Source organism: Rana temporaria, chromosome 3, assembly GCF_905171775.1.
Source record: "Rana temporaria chromosome 3, aRanTem1.1, whole genome shotgun sequence".
Taxonomy (NCBI): domain Eukaryota; kingdom Metazoa; phylum Chordata; class Amphibia; order Anura; family Ranidae; genus Rana; species Rana temporaria.
Window position 1 is genome coordinate 68,816,225 of NC_053491.1, and position 27,142 is coordinate 68,843,366.

General features: G+C 44.0%; 1 protein-coding gene across 1 annotated transcript in view; it reads left to right on the forward strand.

Moving 5' to 3' along the window:
• UNC13C (unc-13 homolog C) overlaps positions 1-27,142 on the forward strand; it is an 829,386-nt gene that overhangs the window by 117,381 nt on the left and 684,863 nt on the right. The window contains exons 2-3 of the mRNA XM_040342717.1: positions 21,722-21,744; positions 22,290-22,354. Of these exons, the coding sequence (XP_040198651.1) occupies positions 21,722-21,744; positions 22,290-22,354 (88 nt within the window). The remainder of the gene's footprint in view (positions 1-21,721; positions 21,745-22,289; positions 22,355-27,142) is intronic.

Here is a 27,142-nt window from a genome sequence, read left to right on the forward strand (position 1 = left end):
TTACAGAACTGTAAACGTTTTCTAGCTTCAGCGACAGCATATAGTTACATAGCTACATAGTAGGTAAGGATGAATTAAGACAATAGTCCATCCAGTTTAACCTGTGTAGGTGCACATGTGTCAGTGTCTCAAATTATTTACCATATCCCTGTATGTTGTTTTCTTTAAGATGCACATCCCAGAGTTTCTTAAAAATATCCATTCTTCCCCCAGCCTCCACCAATTGTGGAAGAGAGTTCCACATCCTTATTGCCGTGGCAGTGAAAAAACCCTGTACAGTTTAAGATTAAACCCTTTCTCCTCCAATCTCATAGTGTGTTCCCATGTCCTCTATCTATCAAATTACTATCAATTCAAATTTGGTTGTGGAATTTATTTTTTTCTTTTAAGATTAGCTTAGCATACATGCAGCAGCAGAAATCCAATCTGATTAATTTTAGTTTCAAAAAACGTCTAAGCCCCTTAGAACCGACACATCTTTATTAGTCTCATTGTAGATATAGCTGCACAGTGCATCCTGAAGCTGTAAAAGGGGGTAGTTCACATATTAAAAACTCTGATGCCACGTACACACGATCGGGTTTCTCGGTGGTGAAAAAAACGCAGAGAAACCTGACGGGAAAACCGAGGACCGAGTTGGTCTCTTTTCCCTGTGTACACACGGCCGGTTTTTCCGGTTTTCTCTTTCACAGACATGAAAGTAGCTACATGCTCCGTGCCCTTCATACTGTGTGGTTCTGTCATAGCTCTTGCCCACAAGTCTCATTACGCGTACACACGATCAGTTTTCTCGTCAGGAAAACTTTCATGTTTTCTCTTGGTTGAGAAAACTGGCCGTGTGTAGGCTCCCTAGCAGTGTTTCCCTATGGGAAAACTGCAGAGAAAAAAAGCGCCACGATTTGCGACGAGAAAATTTAGAACATATTCTAAATTTTCCCGTCGTGATTCTCGCCGGTTTTCTTGTTGGTAAAACTGCTGGAGAGCCTTCACACGGCCGGTTTTCTCATCCAAGAGAAAACATGACAGTTTTCCTGATGAGAAAACTGATTGTGTGTACGCGGCATGAGACTTGTGGGCAATAGCTATGACAGAACTACACAGTATGAAGGGAACGGAGCGTGTAGCTACTTTCATGTCTGTGGGCATAGCCCATGCCCTAGTGCCCCCCAGTTGTAAACGAGTATACCTTACACATTGGACCTTTCATAAGTTGCTTTCTTATGAGCTTTTCGCATTGCCTTACAGGAAGCCAGGCAAATACAAATGGAGCAAACGACAAATGAAACATATTATACTTAGGCATGGCAGATATCATGTCACACACAAGTACATGTGAAGACCAGCATTAAAAAGGAAGCATCATGACAATATCAAATTGCCTTCCATGATGACACAACTTGCCATAAGCCTGGGTGTTCAAATGCTTCTCTTCTGAGTAAAGACCACATCAAGTAACTGTAAATATCTAGTAACTATGGGCCAGATTCACAGCGGAGATACGACGGAGTATCTCAGATACTCTGTCGTATCTCTCAGAGTATCTATGCGACTGATTCATAGAATCAGTTATGTATAGATAGCCCTAAGATCCGACAGGTGTAATTGTTTTACACTGTCGGATCTTAGGATGCAATACCGCGGCCGCCGCTGGGGGGAGTTTGCGTCGTAGACCAGCGTCGGGTATGCAAATTAGTAGTTACGGCGATCCACAACGGATTTTCGAGTTCGGTACGTCGTCGCTAGTATAGTTTAACATCGCAATTTTAGGTGTCTCTTGACCTGCCCTAACTTTAGACAGCACACGTATGTGCTGTTTAAAGTATGGGCGTCGTTCCCACGTCGAAATTTAAAAAAAATGTTGTCTTGCGTAAAACGTCCGGGAATACGAAAGTACGCTATGCACGTCGCGCGTCGTCGCCGTTCGAATAAATTACGTCACTTCGCGCAAAGCACGGCGGGAAATTCAAAAGTGAGCATGCGCAGTAGGTCCGGCGCGGGAGAGCGCCTAATTTAAATGGCACACGCCCCTTTAAATTACGCGGGCTTACGCGGGAGGCCGCCGGCGTAGGTTTTCATTGCAAGTGCTTTGTGAATCAGGCACTTGCGATGAAAACTTGCGGCGGTGTAACGTATCTACGATACGTTACGCCGCGGCAGTTCTACGTGAATCTGGCCCTAAGACTTTCATTCACAGCAAAATGTAATAACCTCTGTGGCTTGCTCAGGCGTTGCAGTCAAATGAGGTGATATGTAGTGATAGATTAGTTTCATAAGAAATAAACAGAAATCATATTCCCAGGGCTACCCATGTATGGCCTTGCTTTTATAAAGCTTTGACTGTACTGTGTCTTCAACATACATAAAAATACTAATAGAAAGCCTGCTATTATTTTTTTTTTTTTTATGTTGTTAGCAAATAAGTGTTTCCTTAACAAGCTTTGCTAGTTGAAGAGAGAACTATAAAGCTGTCCATACACGTTAAAATTGCTCTCCATCAGCCCTGCTGGCTGAATGGGTAAAGTCACTTGATTCCCCCATTCATCCTAAACAAATGGACAAATCTGTAGTGCCAGTTATTGTATGCAGAAAAAACCTCATCCGCAGCTTTCAGAACACCCAAACAGTGCCTGTATCTAATTGTGGCCATACACACATCGATTTTATTCCATGTGTTTTGATCAAAATTAACACATCTGCAAACCACTGAATAGCCATAACTTTCCTTCTGATTGATTTAGACTCAATTGTTATTGGAGCCGATCAGCCAGGACCAGGGCCGTTGTTATAAATCATCGGGCCTCATATAGCCCGCCTGACAGGGCTCTTAACCCTGTCCATGACACCAATTTTCCAGGCAGACCCAATAGGACCCTCCATGCACCTCCATATGGCGTGGCAGGTGTAAACAGACTTGTTTACGTTGACACCCGCCTACCTTCAATCTGATCTGCTAGAAAGAAACAGTAGTGGATCAATTTCATCATCCTCCCTCTCTGCTCAGCAGGGAATCAGCAGACAGATCCCCTGCTGAGCAAAGTGGAGTCCTCCCCGTGTAATAGGGTAAAGTGACCAAAATCCGGGGACATTTTTTTTTTTTTATTGGCAAATGGTAAACTATCTTATAAGCATATTTTCCTCAAATGATATATGCAGTATATGTGGTATATGTTTATGGAATGATTGTATGATATATACTTTATTTCTGAAAATCATTTTATACCAGACCCATAGCGTCATTATTTTCTTGTTCATAAAAGGGGAAACCATGCATTTTAAAGCACATTTGAAGAGTGCCCAGCAACCTAGCCTGTTTAGTGCCTAGCAGCTCGGCCTTACCTTTGATCAGTGCATAGCGAGCGAGGAGAGAAGATGGATTATACAGAGCAGGAATCTCCTGTTTACCCCACACGGCTGCTGTCCTCAGATGAATTCCCGCCTCATATGATAGACGTCACCAGTGTGCTGCCTATCATGGCCCAGGAGGTGGGATTTTGTCCAACAGCCGAGAAATTGGGAGATCCCCGCTCTGTATAATCGAGTGGAACGCGCCCCCTCCCTGTCTGAGACAGCCCAGTGGGACCCATGATAAGGCACGCCCCCTCTGCACCAGTTTGCGGTGCACCCACTCAAGATCATTCCTGAATCTGGGAACAAAACCGGGGACAAATAGGCTCCAGGGACAGTGTCCTTAATCCGGGGATGTCTGGTCACCCTATGATAGGGGCCTAAGGATGCATTTCACTGTTCTTCAATGATCATCATCATTATCTTCATGATAATCACACAATACAGGTGCTGTGGCTCAAATCATCTGTACTGTGTGACTATCATGATGATAATGATCACATTTGGCTGCAACATTATTCACCATAAGCAACAGCCAGGGCATGGCATGGAGTAAAGGTGTGTGAGTGTGTGCATGCACTGTACCTTTTCTGAGACTTCTTTGCAGATGATCCCTCAGTGTGCACTGCTGCCTACTGCGTCTGTGTGTGTCACAGTGTGTAATGAAGAGTTGGATGGACACAGGGTGCTGCCTCTTCTCTACCTTTGCCTGCTGCACTGATTGCTGCCAGCCTTCCCTGTGCCTGCCACAGTTGTTCTGCTGCTGATCCCACAGCTGGAGACCGCTCTTCCTTAGCACTTGCTGAAGGAGGCAAGCAGTGAGCAAGACAATATCATTTGGCCAGCAACAGCAGGGAGGGACTGTGAGGCCTCATACACACGACCGGTTTCCTCGGCAGAATCCATCAAGAAACTTGCTGATAGATATTTTTTTGCCAAGGAAACCGGTTGTGTGTACATTTTCGTCGAGAAACTTGATGAGCCAAAAAGAGAGCAAGTTCTCTATTTCCTCGACGGGAGTCTCAAATTGGCTCGTCGAGTTCCTGGTCGGGCTGGTTTCCGACGAGAAACTCGAGCGTGTATGCTAAGACACCCGCGCTTGCTCAGAATAAAGTATGAGACAGGAGTAAAAGTAGCATTTGTAATGGAGATAACACATTTTTCAAGCTGTAACAGACTGAAAAGTGCAAATCGTCTCTTTACAAACTTTTACTTAACACGCAAACACATGAGATTAGCAAAACCAGCCCCAAGAGTTTAGCCAGTGGAATCGAACTTCCCCTGCCGTTGTATGTGTTGTATGTCTATGTTTGAGAACAAGGAGATTTTGTCTTGACCGTGTGTACGCAAAGCAAGCTTGTCGAGTTCCTTGACAAGCCTAACAAGGAACTCGACGAGGAAAATTATGTGTTTCGCCCGACGAGTAACTCGGTCGTGTGTATGAGGCCTAAGCCGGACCTTTAATTTCATCATCGACAAATGCAGTGCTTGTTATTGCGTAGATCCCATGTGTGCCAAAAAATTGAAAAAGTCTCTTTGGCCCCGCTGGGTAAAAAGAAGCCCCTCCAGCCTAAGAAAATATGAACTACCGCCTGAGAGCAACAGGGAACAACATTATGTGCACACAGTATGTATGGAACATGTACTATGGCCCAGTGGTACCACCTTATGAGTAGCCCTGGGCAGGGTGGAATAATATTGGTTGTTTTGCATCGATCGGCAGCACTGAGATACTTTGTTCATGAATATGATCATGTTATGATCAATCGGATTATGAAATTGCATGGTGGAAGCAGAGATGTGATCAATAAATTATGATCATAAGTAATGATTGTATATTAGCTATCAATCAAAATCTCCTCTCCCCTGTGTGGCATATCATTTGAATGGGCTTTTAACTATAGATTTAATGGATATTTGGGTGATAGGGGGCGCTATAGCCATAGGCTAATTATAAAGTGTATCAGAAAAAAAGAGAACATACACTAACTAAAATATATGCACAAATGTGAATAAATAAATGCAATTCAGGCCCTAACAGCAGGAACTGCATAAGGTGATATATACAACAACTGGATCTTGAATACATAAAAATTAATATATAGTGCCAATAACCATTCGATAGGTGTAAAGGTGAGCAATATATACGTGAAACACAATATGAAAATACGTGCTCCCAAAACCAAGAAAACAAAAAGAGTCCAAAGAAAAAAATATATATATATTATAGGCACTGTCCATGCACTCTTAGGCCCCGTACACACGACCAGTTTCCTCGGCAGAATTCAGCTTCCGACCGAGTTTCTGGCTGAATTCTGCCGAGAAACCCGGCCGTGTGTACACTTTCGGCCGAGGAAGCCGACGAGGAGCTCGGCGAGGAAATAGAGAACATGTTCTCTATTTCCTCGTTGTTCTATGGGAGCTCTCGCCCAGCCGAGCTCCTCGGCGGCTTCAGTGCTGAACTGGCCAAGGAACTCGATGTGTTTGGCACGTCGAGTTCCTCGGCCGTGTGTACGAGGCCTTAGAGTGATAATTAGCATTCTCCCAAATGGCAACAAATCAGCTTGACAGAGGAGCATGCAATCTTCTTTGAATCATGTGCATACAATTAGATTCTTCCACCACTTAAGAGTTGACACCCAAGAAGTGATGATAAAATGGACTCTTACCAGAGCGATAGGGCTTGCTTAATTAAAAGAAAGCCAAAATCGCATGAGCAGAATAATGTCTGCAAGCATATGGTGCGTCATCCACTGGTGTCACAGGCTATCTCTCTCCAGGAAATTAGGCAGATGGGACATGAAAAGGCAGAGAACAACTCATAGTGCAACCGGTTTATTCAGATAAAAAATGTTAAAAACAAAGCAGGGCCAAGTGGCCACTTACACTAACAAGTGCCCAACCCGGCACTGGGTCTGCAGGCTCAGATACGGAGGCACCAGCCTCTACTTCCGTGTCGGCGCGGCTCCGTCAGGTGTCCTCGCTACAGCCGAATGCGGGTGGGGGATCAGATTCAAAAGAGTGACCAGGCTAAATCTAGGAAGTAGCTTAAAGTTAGGAGACAGTTTTTTTTTAACTAACAAAGCTCTATTTTCAATGACAAAACCCATTCTCTTATGTTGCCAGAAGTCTGAAAAGATCTGCCGATTGGTATCCTACAGCGCTCTGTCAGAACACAATAGCTCAGTGGGGAGATCGCTGTACTAACATTGGATAGTTAGTACAGCAAACTCTTCAGTTGTTTTTTTTTTGTTCAGTCCACTGGATTGAACAAAAAAAACTGCTGGTGTGTACTAGGCTTAAGCCTCTGATTGGCTGCCCAGAGCCTTTTATTATTGGTTAAACAATGTGTATATAACTGCAGCCCCATGTTTCATGTGCCGTGTATAATGCCATGTAGGTGTCATCTTGGATCCCTGATGTTTGTACCCCTTGCAGTGAGGAGCAGGCTGGGCTTTCCAGCAGTGAAAGCTCATCAGTCATTCTACAGTGATATTAGCTCCTCGGGGTCGGTGTCATCCAGTAGAATCCCACCGTAGTGATCGGTAATGGTGAACCACTTATGTAGCTATGATGGCTCTAATTCTCCAACTTCATGTGCCCTTGTCTGTGTCTTGTCATTGGCCCAGGATCAAACATGCATAAAGTCAAGGACATGGTGATGGCTGCTGGTATACGGACTGGTGCTATAATATTTGTTGATAATATATAAATATCAGAGATCCAATCTGCTCAGCACAGGACCCTCTGCAGATGTTAGGCTCTGGGGGCCCCTGTCATTCTGCAGTCCTGCTCCTCTAACACCAGTGAGCTGATCTAGCCTTGAACCCCCGTAGTATGATCCATGCCATGGCAGAGAGAAGGAGCGGAGAGATCTCAGGTGTGAAAGCATGGCCAGGGGATGGTGCAGGTGGACCTGCCTCCCTTGGCACAGAACATCAGGCAGAAAAGGTGCCAGCACCATCCAATCATGTTAACAGTAGAGGCTTCTAGCAACACAATATGGGAGAATTGTTGGTGTATAGTCATCCAACCACGCTCATAAGAAAACTGTATCATAGACATAACCACTTTGGTTGTGGCATCACAAGACGGGCATAAGCTGAATTCCTTCTCATATTATTTGTGACCCATTTGAACGATAATTCTACAAAGTAGAAACTTGTACACAAAGTGTGCTTTAAAATATATTGCAAATAACTAATTTGGTAGCAGCACAATCTGAAATTGATGATAGCATTGTTTAATTTCCAGCATGTAGAATAGAAAACTAGCAAAACAATCTTTAGACTGTTGCTAACTTTTGTTTTATGGGTTTTACATGACCGCACATTATTGCAATGGTGTTGTACTAATAAGAAAGGAACATCTTGTAATGTATATAATGTGATATGTGACAGGCTTCTTAATCCTTGAGTTTATCTCTGAGGCTCCGTAAACACGACCGAGTTTCTCGGCAGAATTCAGCCAGAAACTCGATCGGAGCCGTATTCTGCCGAAAAACCGTGTGTACACTTTTGGCCGAGGAACCCGAAGAGGAACTCGTCTAGCCAAATAGAGAACATGTTCTCTATTTCCTCGTTAGTCAATGAGGAAACTTGGCTCGCCGAGATCCTCGGCGGCTTCACAAGGAACTCGACGAGCAAAACGATGTGTTTTGCCCATCGAGTTTCTCGGACGTGTGTACGAGGCCTAATACTACCAATGAACTGTCTCTCCATCAGTTGCAATGGTTTGTGTATCTATCATGCATATGCAGTATGGTCCATTGTCAAGTACCAGAAAACTGCTACCTAGCATTTACAGTATAGTTTCTGATTTTAACATTCATAGGATGCTAAATATTTTAATGCATGCCAAAATTCACTTTGTGCGTTAGCAGCTAATGAAAGGAAACCCCACCTTGTAAATTAAAAAATAAATACTTGTTTTAACTGTTTTGTGCTTGGTGCAAACAAATGGTATTTTTTTTTTTTTTGAACATCAAAGGTTTATTAAAGCCAAAAATTGCGATACATAGGCAATATAAAATAGACATGTCATGCAGTGTTACTTAGAATGACAGTGTGAAAAAAAAGAAACATTACATTTGATTCTATAGGTACATCTATAAAAGTCTATCCCATGTCGAAACAAATGCGTAGCAAATTGCGTCTACCTGTTTGCCCATGGATGCACTGAGCAGTTACTATTATGAAGGTGAGATTTAACATTCAACAATATCATTGAAGGGTGCCGTCTGAACATGGCACAACATGTAGATCATAGAGCTTTAGAGAAAAAAGAAAAGAGGGGAGAAAAAAGAGGGGAAGGTGTGGGTGTGGTAAGGGGGAGCAGTTGGTGACTGCTGCAGAATTATAGCGTTCACACGGGCAGTTCTGGTCAGTACCCGAGACCTTGGCTCAGCTAGTTAAAGAGTATTTCAGGAGGTTAACAGTAAATCATATTCTTGGGAGGCCTTGAAAGTGAACCACGCAGACCATGTGTTGTGGTAAGAGTCCACGTTGTCTGAATTTTGTGCCGAAGTGTCTTCCATATAACATGTGTCAGACACTTTTTTGAGCCAATCTCGAATGGAGGGGGGGTTTGTGCTCTTCCATAGAATAGGTATCAGAGATTTTGCGGCATTCAAGAGGTGTTTAGTGAGCGAACATTTGTACCGCTTCAGGGAGAGGTTGTTGATGTTGAGGAGGCAGCTTGCTGCATCCAGTTCTATGTTTGTCTCCGTGATTCGCCTCACCACCTCCCGTACCTTAGACCAATAGCCCTGTATCACTGGGCAGTCCCACCATATATGTTTAAGGGTACCTGTGTCGGTCCCACATCTCCAGCATTTGTCTGAAGCCTTTGGGTACCACTTGTGGAGTTTGTCTGGTGTGGTATACCAATGTGTCAATAATTTGTATGAGGTTTCTTGTGTCTTGGTATTTATGGAACATTTGTGTGCTAAGGTGCAAGCATTTGTCCATTGTTTGTCAGTGATGGTAATATTCAGGTTATTAGACCATGCTCGTCTAAACCTATCATTCGGTGTAGTAGTTGCGTCCTGTAACCACATGTACAGTGTGGAGGTAGCTTTGTCAAATTGAGCGCCCTTTTTACATGCCTTTTCAAGCTCCGTCAGATCTCTTGAGAAGGTGAGCCTTCCTTTCCCTGAGTTGGCGTAATCTCTAATTTGGAAGTACATCAACCAGGACATCGTTGGTAGTCCATTGTCATGTTTGAGTGCCGTTAGGGTTTTAAATTTCCCGTTTGAGAAGCAATCCGTCATTAGTATGGGATCACCAGTCCCAGTAGGGATCAGGTTGTCGTTCCGTAAGCCTGGGGGAAAGTCAGGGTTATTCTGCAGTGGGGATAGTGGGCTATTGTTGTCTGTTAGATTTGTCTTGTTGGCCACTTCAAAGAATAATGTCAAGGTGGTTCCAGTTATTGGGTTGTTTTTTATTGAGTCGTGTTGGTACCTCCAGGCGGTCCAGGGAAGGTATAAAAGGGGTGTCTTGAACAGGGATTCTTCTAATCGGACCCAGGCCTTAGAGCTACTATGGCAGTGCCAGTCAATAACCCTCATCAGGTGTGAAGCTAGGTAGTAGTGATAGAAGTTCGGTAATCCCATTCCTCCCCTCTCTTTTGGTCTGGTGAGGAGCAGGTATTTTATTCTAGATTTTTTATGTTTCCAAAGGAACTGAATAAGAGTGGATTGCAGGGGACTTAAAGAATGTTCGTGGAAGTTTAATTGGCAGGGCTCTAAGAAGATAAAGCAATTTTGGCAAAATAACCATTTTCAGGATCGCCGCCCTCCCAAACCACGAGAAAAATTTGGTATTCCATACCTGTAAGTCCTTACATATTTCCCCTAGTAACCTAGGGAAATTTTGTTCATAAGTAGTGGTCACATTGGGGGTTAACCATACACCTAAGTATTTAAGTGCTCCCTTTACCCACTTAAAGGGACAGTTAGCTTGCGTTTTAGTTAAGGATTCTTTTGTCAGAGAGAGGTTCATTGCTTCTGATTTTGAAAAATTGATTTTGAGATTCGAAATATACCCGTAGATCGAAAATTGTTTCATTAAATTAGGGATTGTAGTGTGTGGGTTTGTCAGGAAAAAAAGTAGATCATCAGCGTAAGCTGCGATCTTATGCTCAGTTCCTGCGACTTCGAAACCTGTAATCGAATCATCTTTGTTAATCATTCTGATAAAGGGTTCGAGTGACAGTATGAATAAAAGAGGGGACAGGGGGCAGCCCTGCTTAGTCCCGTTTGAAATCTGGACTTCTTTCGATAGTGAACCGTTTACTTTCAGTCTGGCCGTGGGTCTATCATACAGGGCGTTGATCCAAGACATCATGTGGGGACCAAGGCCTATGAATTCACAGGTGGTTTTCATATAGTCCCATGCGACTCTGTCGAAGGCCTTCTCCGCGTCAGTGGACAGGAGAAGGCCTCCGACATTACTCCCGTGTGTCGTGTTTATCAGAAGCAAAGCCTTAATTACGTTGTCTCTTGCCTCTCTATTTGGGACAAAGCCCACCTGATCCTGTCCCACTAATGAGGTCAGCAAGGGTCTCAGTCTGTTAGCCATAACCTTTGCTAGGATCTTGAGGTCCAAATTCAATAAAGATATGGGCCTATAACTGGAGCATTCTGTTTGGTCTTTTCCCGGTTTCGGGATTAGAGTGATATGGGCTGAGAGAAAGTCAGTCGGCACCGATCTGGGTGAGGACATAGTGTTTAAGGCTCTGGTTAGGTGCTTCGACAGGGTCTCGCTGAAGGTCTTATAATAAGTTGATGGAAAGCCATCTGGCCCTGGGCTTTTCCCTGGTTTCAGATCCTTAATTGCCGACTGAGTCTCCTCAACTGTTATTTGTCCCTCTAAGGGTTTTAGCAGAGTGTCGTCGAGTTTGGGGAGGCCACTTTGGGTCAGATATTCTAGTATGGCAGATGTTCTGTTGCCTTCCACCGTTCGCGGTTTATGTTGTGGCGGGAGATTATAAAGCTCGGAGTAGTATCTATGAAATTGCGCAGCTATGGCCTCTGTAGAGACTTCTAAGGATCCATTGCTTGTCTTAATGCTTGGAATATGATTGACCGCGTTCGCTTCCTTCAAGGCTCTAGCTAAAAATTTCCCTGATTTATCGCCTGTCTCATAGTAAAGTTTCTTTTTGAAAAAAAGCATCCTTTTTGTTTTGAAATCGAAGATTTCTCTTAGGGATTTTCGTGCCTCTAGGAGCTCCGACGCAGATTGCTGTGACAGGGTATGTTTGTGTTTGCTCTCTAATTTATGTATTTTGTTGGCTAAGTCCATGATCATTTGGGAGCATTGTTTCTTTTTTTGCGAACCCAGTCTGATCAGTTCCCCCCTCATGTAACACTTGTGTGCTTGCCAGACCATCATATGGTCCATGTCATTTGTGTCATTTATATGAAAGTATTCTTGTAGGGAGGAGGCGATCCCCGGGAGTAACTCTGGGTCAGTTAAGAGTGAGGTGTTCAGCCTCCAGGTATTTGATCTGGGTTTTGTTTGACCCAGGTCTAGTGTCAGGGATATGGGTGCGTGGTCTGACAGTGATTGGATTCCGATATGTGCACCTCTCACCAAGTGGAGGTCCCTCTGAGTGATGAATAAATAATCAATCCTGGAGTAACGGTTGTGTGGGATTGAATGGAACGTAAAGTCCTTCGTATCAGGATGTAGGAATCTCCATGTGTCTATCAATTGTAGAGAATTGAGTAATTTTTTAAGCGTTTTGAGTGCTCGATATGTAATACATGATTTACCCGATGAGGAGTCCGCGGTTGGGACCAATGGGACATTAAAATCGCCACCTAGTATAAGGGGGCCTGATGTGAACCCCATTAGTTCTTGTGTTAGTTTTCTACAGAAAGTGACGTGTGCGGTATTTGGAAAGTATGCGTTCGCCAGGGTTATTGGTTTGCCCAGGTATGTGCCTTTTAGAAGAACATACCGTCCTTCAGGGTCTATCAGTCGGTCCGTGAGGGTAAAAGGGGCGTCTTTGCTGATCAGAATTGTTACCCCCTTAGTTTTAGCTTTGTCATTGGTCGCGTGATGTGCTTCGGTAAAGTAGTTGTTGGTTAGCTTTTGGGTTTGTCCTGTCTTAAAATGCGTCTCCTGCAGGAAGACGAAATGGGGCTTACCTCTTTTTAGTTCTCTGAGTAGTGATGTCCGTTTTTCAGGTATGTTCAAACCTTTCGTGTTGTGTGAGATGATCTGTGGGCTTCCCCCCAGGGACGAGTAGGCCATCGGTCTCGGGTAAAGTTGTCACCAGCGGTGACCCTACAATAAAACTTTCAGAATGATATTAGTGATCTGTGCCGTACAGGTGGCACAGTATCAGCAACCAGTCAGCGTTTTGGGAACAGGGTGGTGTGGGGAGGGGATAGGTTAGGGGAGGACAAGAGAAAAGGGTGAAAAAAGAGAAGGAAAGTAGGAGTGCTTGGAAGTAATTCCAGCAGCGGGAGATAAATCGTCAGTACACTTTAGATTATTAACAGCACTATCTAAAGTAAAAAATAATTAGTACACCTGGATAGAGAAATCTCCCTCCAGGTGTACTCTGTGGGAACGTAGGATGTCAGCAACCAGGATTCCTAAACAAGGAATACAGGATACCTAGTATATATGTTCTATAAAACGAACTATTATTAGAACATTTAGTGAAAAAGACACAGCCTTTTTGATAGGCAGTTAGTTATATATGAAGCAAAGATAAAATTTAAAACTCAAATTTAAAGAAAAACCCCCCAAAAAAAAAAACTTGGTCTAACTAGTAAAGAAAAACAGCATGTGCAGTCCGCCAGGTAAAAATGGCAAAAACGTATGGATTCGCCATGGTGGCGGCTCGTGAGATCTGATGTGCGGATAGGTCCTGAGATGAGACACTCATTAAGAGGGGCGTGAATGAGAAAGATTAAGCATATATAAAAAAGAAAAAAAAAATCCAAAAAATAGAATAAAATAAAAAGTTGGGTCTGGTAGCTCGGATGGTTGTCCGCCGCTAGATGGCAGTAGTCAGTCAGAAGGTTTAGTGTATATTTCTGAATAAGCCCAGCCGGGTTCAGAAGGTTGTCATCAAATCACAGTGGTATAGATCTGAGCAATTGCCTGCTGAGCAAGAGGAAAGGGCCAAAATAAACAGTGAAAAAAATAAAAAGGGAAAGTCAGGACCCAGAGCTTAAATTCTCCGTTCGGTTCTTTTGCGGTATTTCTCATGAAGATTCATTAATAATGGTCATCTCATAGCACAGATCCACAGATATAGACTCTAGGTCTTATTATCTTGTTATACGTTTGCATTTTCCCATGTCAGGCTTAGGCAGCTTGGTAGTGCTCAGTCATAAGCACGGTTCCTCGCGGGCGTAGAGCGGGGTGCAGGTGTTCCGGCTTGGGAGCTCCCGCCACGGCCTTGCTTCTGTCTTTTGGCTTTTTGTTTATCCGGTGTGGAGAAGGGTGATTCAGGGGGACTTCTGGTGAGTGGTGGTAGGGTGTATTCTTGGTACCAGTCAGGGAGATCCATAGGTTCAAGGTGTAGGGCTTCACAGAAGTACGGTAGGTCTGCTGGGGAGCGTAGGGTGTGTTGTTTACCCGAGATGGTTACCACAAGGGCGAAAGGGAATCGCCAAGTGTATTTTATTTCTCTCTCCCTCAGGCGTTCCAGCAGGGGGCGCAGAGCTCTACGATTTTTTAATGTTATTTGGGATAAGTCCTGGTAAAGCATGATGTTGGCGCCATTAAATGCAATGTGGTCATTTCTGCGGGCTTTTCTCATTATGTCTTCCTTGAGCTGGAAGCTTTGCAGACAACACACAATGTCTCTCGGCGGTGCCTCGTCAGGTCCCCTGGCTCTGAGGGCTCTGTGGGCCCTGACAAATTCTATTTCTGTGTCCTCCTGTCTTTCTAATAAAGAATTGAATACCCGTTGTAGTGCGGGGACGATTTGTTCAGTTTCCACCGATTCTGGTATCCCCCTCACCCTAATGTTACACCTGCGTCCACGGTTGTCTAGGTCTTCTAGATGTCTGCTCATTTCAATAAAATGAGCCGCATGTGTGTCTGCCACCTTTTCCAGCCTGTGTATCGCCCTGTCTCTTTGTTTCCCCTTCGTCTCAACTGCCTCCATCTTGTCAGATAGGACAAGGATGTTGGACTTCAGGTCTGTAATTGCCGCCGAAAATGTGGCTTTAATGTCTGCTGCTATTACAGACATGTCTGCCACAGTTAGGGGCTTTCCAGAGTGGGGTCGGCTCCTACCTGAGTCCTCCGCGTTGTATTGCGAGTCCTCGCTGAAGTCCTCGTCTTCGTGCTGGGGCCGCGCCATTTTGATAGGCGCCACGTTGCTTCGTGAGGCCGAGGCGGATTTGAAGAGGTCTGGGATGCTCCTGGATGAGGAAGCGGTCGAGTTGCTGCGTGTTCGGGTGTGCGGGGTCTGGTAACCCAGTTTGCCCATTTCTGTAGACCAAATAGCAGGTAAAAAGGGCTTTCGGCTGTGTCTTTTGCACGGAGCTCCTTTAGTGTGCGTCCATCCTGTTCGCTGTCCAGGCCACGCCCCACAAATGGTATTTTGCATGGGGTAGGGGTTTACTGTAGTATTTATCAGACTAAATGTCCTAAACCAGAGGGATTTAGTACATTTCAGAAAACATTAATAAGCAGCTGTCATAAGCAGATGCTAATGTTCATAAATGTCCATAAGTCAATACAAGGTGGGGTTTCCTGTCATTAGCTACTAATGCAGAAAGTTAATTTTGGCATGCATTAAAATATTTAGCATCTTACTGTATGAATGTAGCAGACACCCTAGGCCAGTTTTTCAGTTTTGTCCCAGCATGGCAGCCAGGCACACAGCAGCTCCACAGTCTCACAACTTAATAAGCAAGTAGTGAATGTCGTTTTGGAACTCTAATGCCGCGTACACACGACCGTTTTTCGGGTTCTAAAAAATGACGTTTTTTTTTATATCATTAAAAACGGTTGTGTGTGGGCTCCAGAACATTTTTCACGATCTAAAAAATGGCCATTAAAATTTTCAAATATGCTCTATTTTTTCACAACGTTTTTAAGGTTGTAAAAAATGGTCGTGTGTGGGCTTTAACGACGTGGAAAAACCGTGCATGCTCAGAAGCAAGTTATAAGATGGGAGCGCTCGTTCTGGTAAAACTACCGTTCGTAATGGAGTAAGCACATTCATCACGCAGTAACAGACTGAAAAGCACAAATCGTCTTTTACTAACACGAAATCAGCAGAAGCAGCCCAAAGGGTGGCGCCATCTACATGGAACTTCCCCTTTTATAGTGCTGTTGTACGTGTTGTACATCACCGCGCTTTGCTAGAGCATTTTTTTTTCACGATCGTGTGTAGGCATGGCCGTTTTAATGATCGTGTTGAAAAAAACTTTGTTTTTTCTAGACCCTTAAAAACATAATTTTTTAGAACCCGAAAAACGGTGGTGTGTACGCGGCATAATGCTGGTAAAACTTGGTTAGGGTGTAGGATGACCTTTTGAAATACTCTAAATTAATTGTAAAGTACATCAGAGGACACTCTCTGGTTATAACAAAACTCTTCAGGATGAACCTTTCTAGACATAGGTGGAGTTACAGCTTGGGAGACTCCAGTTATAGTTGTAGTCCTAAGCCCCTGAGCTGGGAGCTCAATGGCCTCCTGCGGAATTCAGCTAAATGACCCAGAGGGTGGCAGCCCTCCACCTTCAGGATAAGGACCCTGCTCTTCAAGGCCCCTTCTAGGGGGTTCAGCTGCCTACTGCCCATTCCCTTTTCCAGGAATTGGCTGAGGTTGTATGAATATGCAAGTCCAGGGTCTGCCTCTTCAAACCCACTACATTCTAGAACTTACTAGAAAGCACGGGAAAGTGGTTAAGCCTGCAACCAGCTGAACCTAGAACAGCCAAAATCAATCAAACTCTGCTTCACTGGTTACAGAGGAGCTGAAACTAAATTTTCCTTAATTCTACTAGCAATCTAACTATAGGGGTGCTACATGAAAGATAAATGTCATGATTCTGTATAGCAAATATGCCAGATTTGACTGGGAGAACTGGCTAATTCATACATCAAACATTACTGAATGAAAGAATGCTGAAGATTGAGACTCAAACTATATTTATGGAGAGTGGGGTAAGGTAACAGAAGCAGCTGCTGCCAGAGATTTGAGAATCATGGCAGCCGTGGCCCAATAAGCATCAGCTTGGGGCTCAGTGTCCCTGATCTGCACTGGCTGGATGTAAAAAAGGCATCAGTGGTGTAAGAATCTGATGATTTCTGGTATCTGTAACTGTATTATCTTATAGACTTCAGCTCATTTGTGATAGTAAATAAATTAAGTAAAACATAATTATATTGTAATTAACAATTACATTTTATTTTTAAAAGACCATTTAAATAGATACATTTGCTTTCGGCTTTTATGTGTATTTGTGCAAACAGGACTTAGAGATGTACTAGCACCTATGAGCCCCTATCAATGTAACACATATAAGGTTTGCCCATCATTCTAGAGGTACAAGTGTATTCTAGGTATCATAATTTGATTTATATTTTAAAGAGCAACTCCACTTTTCTTGAGGAAAGAAGAAAAAAACAATCCCCTCAATCAATGTTCAGTACATTGCAAGGATTTTACTAAACTTTGTAGCAGAGTCTTACCTGTTTATGTGCCTAAGAAAAAGCTGGATGTTCCTTGGAATATTGATTCCTAAATGGAAATGTCTGTGTTCAATATAATCAGCTGATGCACTTTCTGAATTCTAACAAGGAAAGTTGCAGTGTCTGCATCCTGTCTGCAATTTACTGTTATGGAGTATCTCACCAAAAAATATAATTCCTATTGCACAGGATACCTAAAATCTGTCTTACAGTATATCTTAGTGTAGACTTCTGGGAAAATCAGTGAGCCAATCACACAAGCAAGAAATGACATTCCTGCAGATGTTCTGTACACTGTGGGCCAGATTCTGGTACATCTGGTGTATCTCCGCGGCGGCGTAACATATGTCATTTACGTTATGCCGCCGCAAGTTTTTCATGCAAGTGCTTTATTTACAAAGCACTTGCGTGTAAAGTTGTGGCGGCGTAGCGTAAATCACCTGGCGTAAGCCCGCCTTATTCAAATTCGGCGGGTAGGGGGCGTGTAGCATTTAAATGAAGTGCGTTCCCGCGCCGAACGTACTGCGCATGCGCCGTCCGTAAAATAGCCCAGGGTGCATTGCTCCAAATGACGTCACAAGGACGTCATTGGTTTCGACGTGAACGTAAATGGCGTCCAGTCCCATTCACGGACGACTTACGCAAATAACGTAAATTTATAAATTTTGTCGCGGGAACGACGGCCATACTTAACATTGGTTGCGCCTAATATAGCAGGGGCAACTTTACGCCAGGAAAAGCCTAACGTAAATGTCGTAACTTTACTGCGTCGGCCGCGCGTACGTTGGGGAATTCGTGTATCTAGCTAATTTGCATACTCGATGGGGAAAACGACGGAAGCGCCACCTAGCGGCCAAAAAAAAAATTGCTCTTAAGATCCGACGGCGTGAGAGACTTACGCCTGTCGATCTAATGGATATCTATGCGTAACTGATTCTAAGAATCAGTCGCATAGATACGACGGCCCAGATTAGGACTTACGACGGCGTACAAGGCGTTGCGCCATCGTAAGCCCTTTGAGAATCTGGGCCTAAATGTGTGGAGAAGGCCTGCAGTTTGCGATGTTGCATTGATTTTTACAGAAAACTACAGGGCTGCAGACTTAAAAGGAAAGGTTATTTTAATAACATTAAATGAAAATATGTCAAAGAGTAATGTATAGTAAGGCTGGATTTACACCTATGCATTTTGCAGATTTGCACTACAGTCCATTTAAAGCGGGGGTCCAGGGGAAAATGTTTTTAAAAGCCAGCAGTTACACATACTGCAGCTGATGGCTTTCAATAAATGGACACTTGCCTGTCCTGCTCCCCTTCGATGTCGGCACCGCAGCTGATGTTTACATTGCGGGTAAGGGAACCCAGCAGTGTAGCCTTTCGGCTTCACGCCGGGAACCCTACTGCGCTTGCGCGAGGCCCCGCTCCTCTCTCCTATTAGCCCGACAGCCAGGGGAGGAGGAGGAAGGAGCCCCGCGGTAACGTCACTGCCACGTCACGGCCATGGCCGGACTCCCGGAAGTGTGAAAGCATACCTGTCTTTGACAGGTATCCCGTTCCCCCCAAAAGGTGGCAACCGTGGCACCGGAGGGGGGAGGAATCCGACGGGCGACGAACTTTACGGTGGAGCTCCGCTTTAACATGGTTTCCTATGGAACACATTCTGTAGTGCAAATCTGCAAAAAGCATTAAAAAAGCAATAAAAACGCATAGGTGTGAATCCAGCCTAATGCATAGTAACCAATAAGAAATCATCTTGCGTTGGTTTGGCTACAGCAAGCTACTAAAAGTTGGTTTCAGGCTTACTATAGGTTAGCAGATCATTTGTGAATGTTCCCTACTACTGCATAACATTGGATTTTACTTTGCTTCATTTTCCGAGACTAGGAAGTTGGTTTTATTTCCAAAGTAGAGATCATTATGTAGACTTCTGTGAAATGAACACTATATCAGCAGTAACAAAAAGTAAATCTAAACATTTAAATTGTATTTTTATGCTGTCTTTATGTATACCATGCATATGGGCAGTGCCCCATCCCCTTGCACTTCCATCCACCTAGCATTCTCTATTTGTTGATTGTAATTAGAATGCATCTACGAGGACATCTGTGACCGCATCAGCTTTTATTGTTGATGTAATTCAAGTATGTGACAATTACCATAATTTTTAAATGACAATAATCACCACTGATGGTATACATTTTATGGAAGTAAAGTAATAAAAGAATCTGTCAAGGTGACATTTGTATAACAGAAATGGCATTAGTTGTCAGTACTTGTATTTAAGCATTTTAGTAAATAATAACAGTTTATTGATTGCTAAATAGAAATAAGCAAGCGGTTTCATACTAATATGAGTCTCTTTAGACTTTCCTTCATTCTATTGATCATACATAAACAATAGATTAGAATTTTAATCACTAACTGATCCTTAACCTTACATTTTTACTAGCTAGAGGTACATCACTTATTCCACATGAATGTAAATACACCCTGAAGCACCAGAACATGGTTTTTAAATAGATTATAATTTTTCTCATTGCTCTTGCAGAAAAATAGGGTAATTGATAAATGCAATTCTCAGAGGTTTACAGTACACACAGTACAGGGGCTCTTTTATAAAATGCCTGAAGTGTTTTTCCTGCATCAAGCAATCAGTTAAATCACCCTGTCCTGCTATCTTTTCTGAATAAGAAAATAAAAGGAAGCACTTCATTAAAATACTATATGCACTTGTATTGGGGTTTATTTGAGCATGAGTTTATTTGTTTTTGCACTCAACTAAGTGGGTATATTTTTGCAGAAATTAAACACTCTAAAATTCTGACAATTTTTCTTTTATTGTCTAATTGACTAAGGCCTCATACACATGACCGAGAATCCCATCAGGAAAAAACAGTTGTTTTCCTTGACGAGATTCTTGGCAAGAAACTCTTGCCGCCCGAGTGTACAGACTTTTGTTTCAAAAGAACCGCGGTTCTCTTAAAAGGAAAGAATGCGGTGATGTCATTGCGTACGATGAGCATGCGCTCGTCACATTCGATGCCTTCGCCGCCATCTTGCTTCACCCTACCTATGCCGTGGAAGCTACCGTGCATGCGTCAAAGTCATTTCGAGCATGCGCAGGTTTCCACGGCAACAGGTAAGTATACACAATCTCGGGTTTCTCGTCGGGAAACAGGCCGACAAGAATCTCGACGAGAAAAAAGAGAGCAGGTTCTCTTTTTTTCTCGTCAAGATTCTGGCCAGATTTCCTGACGAGAAACCTGAAAGCCTCGTACACACGAACAGGAATCTCGGTAAGAAGCAGTTTTCTTGCTGGTTTTTGCCGAGAAAACCGGTCGTGTGTACGAGGCTTAAGCCACCAAAACCTACATTCTAGCGATATTCACCTTTAGGCGCAGTTCAACCTCCTAAAAAGTCCATGGTTCCTTGTGTTGACTATGAAATGTATTAGGGAGATAAAATAGTTCAAATAAAAAATGTGCAGTATTCTTGGGGATTCACTTATTCTTAAGCCTCGTACACTCGACCGAGGAACTCGATGGGCGAAACACATCGTTTTCCTCGTCGAGTTCCTTGTTAGGCTGTCGCGGAACTCGACAAGGCAAATTTCTCCATTCCTGTCGAGGAAATAGAGAACTTGCTCTCTTTTTGGCTTGTCGAGTTTCTCAACAGTTTCCTCGACAAAAATGTACACACGACCGGTTTCCTCTGCAAATAAAATATCTCCCAGCAAGTTTCTTGCTGGTTTTTGCCGAGAAACTCTGTCGTGTGTACGAGGCTTTAGATATGTCATTATGGGGTTGATTTACTAAAGGCAAATAGACTGCACTTTGCAAAGTGCGTTTGCACTCTACAAGAGCAATTGCGTCCATTATTGGAGTTCCATCATCCAATCTAGTGCAAACATAAATGCATTTTTTTCCCTTGCATGTGATTGGGTATTCTATGCAAAGTGAAGCTTTACCTCATTTGCTAAGCTCAGGAGCAACTGCACTTGCAGAGTGCACAGTCTATTTTGCCTTTAGTAAATCAACCCCTATTTCTCTTGAGTTTAGAAAGGAAACTGCATCTTTTTGCAATTCCAAGATATTGGTAAAGTTAAAATATTTTTATTATCAGTTAGTGTGATGAAAGTTAAGAATTCTTACCAATCTTTATCAAAATGTCTATTTCTAAATCTATTTATTTTTATAGAAATAGTTGGCTTGACTCTTAGTGTAACCTATGTCCACCTGCATCTGTTTTACAGTGTTCTTCCTTCTAGCCTCTTTCACCCCCTACCTGCTAAAAACGGCTGAGTAGGTGGTTTTTCTAGGGGAAGGAGGGGGTGACATCATGAAACAGCCAAGCACAAGCCAGCTGTTTACAGAAAGCAGCATTTCTGAAAATCCTTAACAAATACATATTTTAAAAATAGCATAGACTGTAAGAAACTGAAATTAACATCTTTTAGAGCTCCCCAAAAAAAAGTATGTTTTTCAAATGTTTTTATTTAACTGTTTAATAGCCAGTCTTCAGACACGCCCACCATGTTTAAGGGTATATATCTTTGTAGTTTTCAACTCTGTTTGCAATGTTCTAATGTGCACTATATAAAAGGTACATTAATTCTCATCAATGTATGAAGCTTCCAGTGAGCTGCTTGGACAATCTTGTATCTAACATCTATCCTCCTTCTTCCTGGTTCTCTTTCAGATAGCAAAGCTATGGATGAAAAGGTTTAAAATCACCTCTTTCCTAAGGGATCATGTCTTGTTGATGTTTGTTTGTGACTTGACCTGTTTGGTTCCTTCATTTTACTTGTGGAATATTGCATGTGCTCCTTCTGGTTATCCATTATTTTGTTGCCTCCTAAGAACACCGAATGTGCATTGTTAAACAGGATTCTCCTAATGCTCACAAAGTGCTGCAACTTACAAGCCTGTTGCTTAGTCAGCCCCCCTATTTTACTCATGATTATATCTGGGTTATATGGCTTGAAGGATTACTTGTTTGGACTTGTGACACGTTTTTGTATCCATGTGTCCTTTATATGTTTGTGCTGTTTGTTGCATTGATAATAGCTACATACTCCACTGACAGTTCACCAATTTGTAAAGCATATTAAAAGACGTGTAACATATAATACATGTTCTGGCCTGGAGCTGAGCCTGCTTAACATATTTTCATGTTAGGTGTTCTGCATATGGTTTGTCTTAAGTCATTGAACAAGCACTTCATGCATAAGAAAATATTATCTTTATTTTTCTTTTCTCTACAAAAGGCTCGAATAGTTGGTGGTGGTTCACTGGATGCATCCAAACTTTATGAAATACAAACATCTGGCGGGTAAGTAAATTACTTGTCTACTATTCCTAACGGATTGTTTTTACCTGTTATATGACAACGAACAATCAACGCTGAAAAAAAAACGCTTGCTTTTTCTTTCCAGGTGCATAGAAAGCAACAGGTCTTTTAAAAATAAATGATGGAGTGGATTTACTGAAGGCAAAGAGGCTGTACACTTTGCAAGAGACTTTTCCTTAAGCTTTGTGGATGTTGTAAAAATTCACTTTGCAAAGGATAGCCAATCATATGGAAGGAAAATTAAAACAATGATAGAAGTCAGCAGAGCATAACCTTCTTCACTAAGCCAACAATGAATTTTCTTGCAAAATAAATAGCCGTTTTTCCTTTAGTAAATCGTCTGCAATAACTTGGAGTTCAATTTGTTTTGTATTAATGTGGTTATGGCCATTATTATGAACATTAGTCACAATTTTTAAAGTATTTGTTGTGTGTGCCACTTGTCGGTGTACTGGATCCACTGATAGTAGTCACACACCCTTTGTGGGCATAGAAAAAAAAACAGGTCTTTTAAAGAGAAAGGATGGGGTTGATTTACCAAAGGCAGATAGGCTGTACACTTTGCAAGATCATTTTCATAAGTGTAATGAATATGGTAAAAAAAATCACTTTGCAAAGAATAGCAAATCACACGGAAGGAAAATAAAGTATTTTTGCTTGCATACTGATGATGGAAGTCAGTGGAGCTTCACCTCATTTGCTAAACCAAGGATCATTTGTTTGCAATGTTAAGTCTATTTCCCTTTAGTAAATCAGCCCCAATAGCTTGGAGTTCAAATTGTTTGTTAAATATGACATTATGGCCATTCTTGGGGGTCACAATATTTGAAGTATTTGTTCAGTTGTGCGTGCCACTTGGCTGCCTAATAAATCCACTGATAGCAGATAAACAACATATGATGGTAAAACTACAATTAAGACAGGACACATGGCAGATGATACAGGGATTTTCCATTTCAGAGGTGTTAACACCTTTTCTTAGACCAAGGGATGGGCTCCTTTTTTCAACCATATCTGATATTTCATAGTCCTTTTTTATTTTGTATTGTGTATATTTTTATATTACTTTATTACATAACTGATCATATCATCTCCCTCTTCTGACAGTGGAGAGAACAGGGGGTGTGTGAAAGTTTTCATCGAAGCATGAGGTGTGAAGAATCTACAACACAGTGGGGGTTATACCCTCATGTAACTAGTGCCTTGAGTATGTGTCATTATAAGGGCCTGTGTCCACTGGATTTGGGCTTGGGTCAATGAGCAAATGCAACTTTTTAGTAGTCAATTCCAGTGGCATTTAAAAACAGTTTAAGAGGCTTCTATATTCAGAATTTACTAACAAGTGCAAGTTCGCAAGTGACCTCTTTATGATCTGCATTTGACCTCCATCTAAGCAGCATCAACATACCTAAAGCTTATTTTGCATTTAGATTGACATTTACGTGGGGGGGGAGCAGTTTTGAAGCAAACAAAGACTTTTATATTTATTTTGTTTTAATACCAGAGAAGACCTTTATAACACACATTTTAAATTAGCAACATGCTTAAATAATCCTATGGAGATATATTTTGCCAACCAGACAACAAGAAGCTGAATACAAACAAATTAATTTGGTATATATAACTGGTCAATGTATATTTCTCTTTCGTTCATAGACGGACACAGCATCCTTTGACCTTAGGGTTATGCTTCTTCCTACCAGGAGATTTAGGCAGAATTCTACAGCACTTAAGGTGTTAAAAACTTTCCTTCATGCCGCTCCTCCCAGGGGGCGTGGCTCCCCCAGGCATAACCCCCACTCTGCTTTAGCAGCCTCAGTTTGTTTCTGCCTAACCGTCAGGAGAGTCAGGCTCTCTCTGGAGTCCTGGACTCTGGAGTTTTTTCTTGCAAATTTTTTTGCATTTTGCGAGTTTTTTCCTCGCTTTTTTATTTTTATTTTTGAATCCTGCGATTCTTCTATCAACAGCCGACTGGGTGACAGGCTGGGTCCTCGACCCTTGTAGTCCCCCCAGGTTCGGCCTTCGAGCGTGTGCCGGCCCTCAGCTCCGCTTTGGGACGTCCACGACAGGCCCCATTGCTCCAGGGGCGGCCGGGGAACTTCGGTTCTAGGGCACACATATGACCGGTCTCTATGGCCTTGTCACAGTGTGTCTGGCTGACAGCCATGCCGTTCGCGGACGTTGGTTCTGTCTGGGATACCTCCAGCCAGGTAGTCGCAGGACAGGTAAGTAGTGGCCCCTTACTCAGGTAAGTGGTCTGGCTGGAATGTTTTCCCTTGGGAGGTCGACTGAGGGTTTTCCCCTGCTTTCCTCTCTCCCTTATTCCTCTCCCTCCTTTCCCCTTTGGGTGACGGCTGTGCAGGGGGTTTTTTCCCTGGGGCTCATATTTTTTTTTTTTTTTTTTTTTTTTTTTTCACTCGGGTATGGCTGGGGCTGTTCTGTGTCACTGCAGGGGACTGTGGTGGACATTCTGGGCATTTTTGTGTGTGCTGTGTGCTGTTTTGGTGTACTGTCATTTTTGGGTACACTGTCTTTTTAAAACTGCGCAACGGCGGCCATTTTGCCGGAGCCGCGCTTGTATTATTCGGCGGCCATTTTCTTGTGGCCGGCGCCATTTTCAGCACTAGTTCGGCCTCTAGTGGCCGTTTCGGCGGGGAAAAAAGACCGCGAATCATCTGAGGGGACAGACGCAGCGCTGCAGCTTCTCCTCAGCACACACTTGCCTTCACAGACCGCGCTGTACCAGGGGGTGGTGAGTCTCAGGGGGCCCCATACTGTGCTCTAGCGGCCGGGAGGTGACCTGTGGGGGACTTTTTTCCTGCCCTTGGCAGTAGGGGTGAAATGGCAACGGCAATATGGAGCCTGAATCAGGCCCCTCATTTCTTACAATGCCGGAATTAACCCTTAAGCGCCCCTCCCCCTGCCACATCTGTTGAATCGGTGTCGGCTGTCCTGGAGTCTTTTCTCACCAGGTTTGAAGCAGCCAGTGCTCGGTTGGGGGGTAAAAAAGCGCCCCCCCCCGGAGGCTGTTTCTGGGGATATCTCTGATGCAGAATCTGATGCTTCTGGTTCTGTCATGTCAGAGGATGCGGGCTTAACCCACATGGACAGCGAGGATGACTCTGCTGCGGAGTCTGCTGATAAGGAATTTGTTGGAGCTCTTATTACTGCGGTGCGTGAGGCTCTTCATTTAGAGGATTTGGCGGAGACACCAGCGGTGTCAGTCCTTTTGGATTCCGCAAACCACCGCGTACCGCTAAGGTATTCCCCTGTGTTCCTTATTTAGACAATATGTTGTATAAGGAATGGGATACACCGCAAAAGGCTTTTACGGTTCCTAAAAGCTTTGCTACCGTTACCCCCTGGAGGAGGACTTTTTTAAAAAAGTGGGTCACTCCTCCGTCGGTGGACCCTCCTGTGTCCAGACTGAGTAAGGCTACTACGTTGCCTGTGGAGGGGGCTCCTGCTTTCAAGGACCCCGCTAATAGGAGAGTGGAGGCCGTGGCCCGCTCCCTGTTCTCGGTGGTGGGTTCGGTGGTAAGGCCGGCTCTGGCCGGAGCCCTGGTAGCTCAGACGCTGACTGAAAGGGCGAAGCTCCTGCTGCAGGACCTGGAGGTCCAGGGGGCTTCCGAGTCCTCTAGGGACCTGGCTGAACAGTTGATTCAGGGTCAGAAGTTTCTCTGCGAGGCGGATATGGATTAGATTCCTTTGCTTTCCAGGGCTTCTGTCTACGCAGTGGTTCTGCGCCGCCTTATATGGCTGAAGTGCTGGTCGGCTGACCAGTATTTAAAAAAGGCCTTGGTAGATTTGCCCTTTAAGGGCGGACGGCTTTTGGGGGCATCCCTGGATGACATCATTAAGGATGCCACTGGAGGTAAGAGCACCTTGCTCCCTCAGTCGGGGAAGGGTAGGGAACCTCGCCGCAAGCAAGGTCCTACTTTTACTACCCCCTAAACGGTTTTTTTCGTGCGCCAGCGCGGCTGGAAAAGGTCCGCAAGGTGCAAAAGCCCTTGCTGCCGGGCGTAAGTGCCCCTGGTTCAAAAAACCGAACAAGCCTGCGGACAAGCCTGCTTCCGCATGAAGGTCTGCCCCCGCCCGGGTCTCGGGTGGGGGGACGGCTTCACGACTTCGTGGATCGGTGGAATTCTCTTCTATCCGACCGTTGGGTTTGCGAGGTGGTCGCCTCGGGGTACAAGATAGAGTTCCTTTCTTGTCCCCCAAACAGATTTTTTTCCATCCAACCTCCAGCTTCCTCCGGATCGTCGGCTAGCCCTGTCCGGGGCTGTCCAGGATCTTCTGGACAGGGGGGTGGTTGTGCCGGTCCCCTCGCTGGAACGGTTTCGGGGGTTCTACTCCAATCTGTTCGTGGTCCCCAAGAAGGGAGGGGTTCGCCCTATCCTGGACCTAAAGGCCCTCAACTCCTTTGTCAAGGTGCAGCGATTCAGGATGGAGTCGGTCCGTTCTATCATGGCGTCCCTCCACCAGGGGGACTTCATGGCGTCCTTAGACATCATGGACGCATACCTGCATGTTCCCGTTTGCACAAGCCACCAAAGGTATCTGCGCTTTGCGATCGGGGAGGACCACTATCAATTCGTGGCCCTCCCGTTCGGGCTGGCGTCGGCACCACGGGTGTTCACCAAGGTGCTCGCCCCGATCCTGGCCTTGCTACGGCAGCGAGGGATCGCTATCGTGGGATACCTGGACGACCTTCTCCTGAGAGCTTCTTCAGGCTCAGAGTTAGAGGAGGACGTGTCCATCACATGTCGG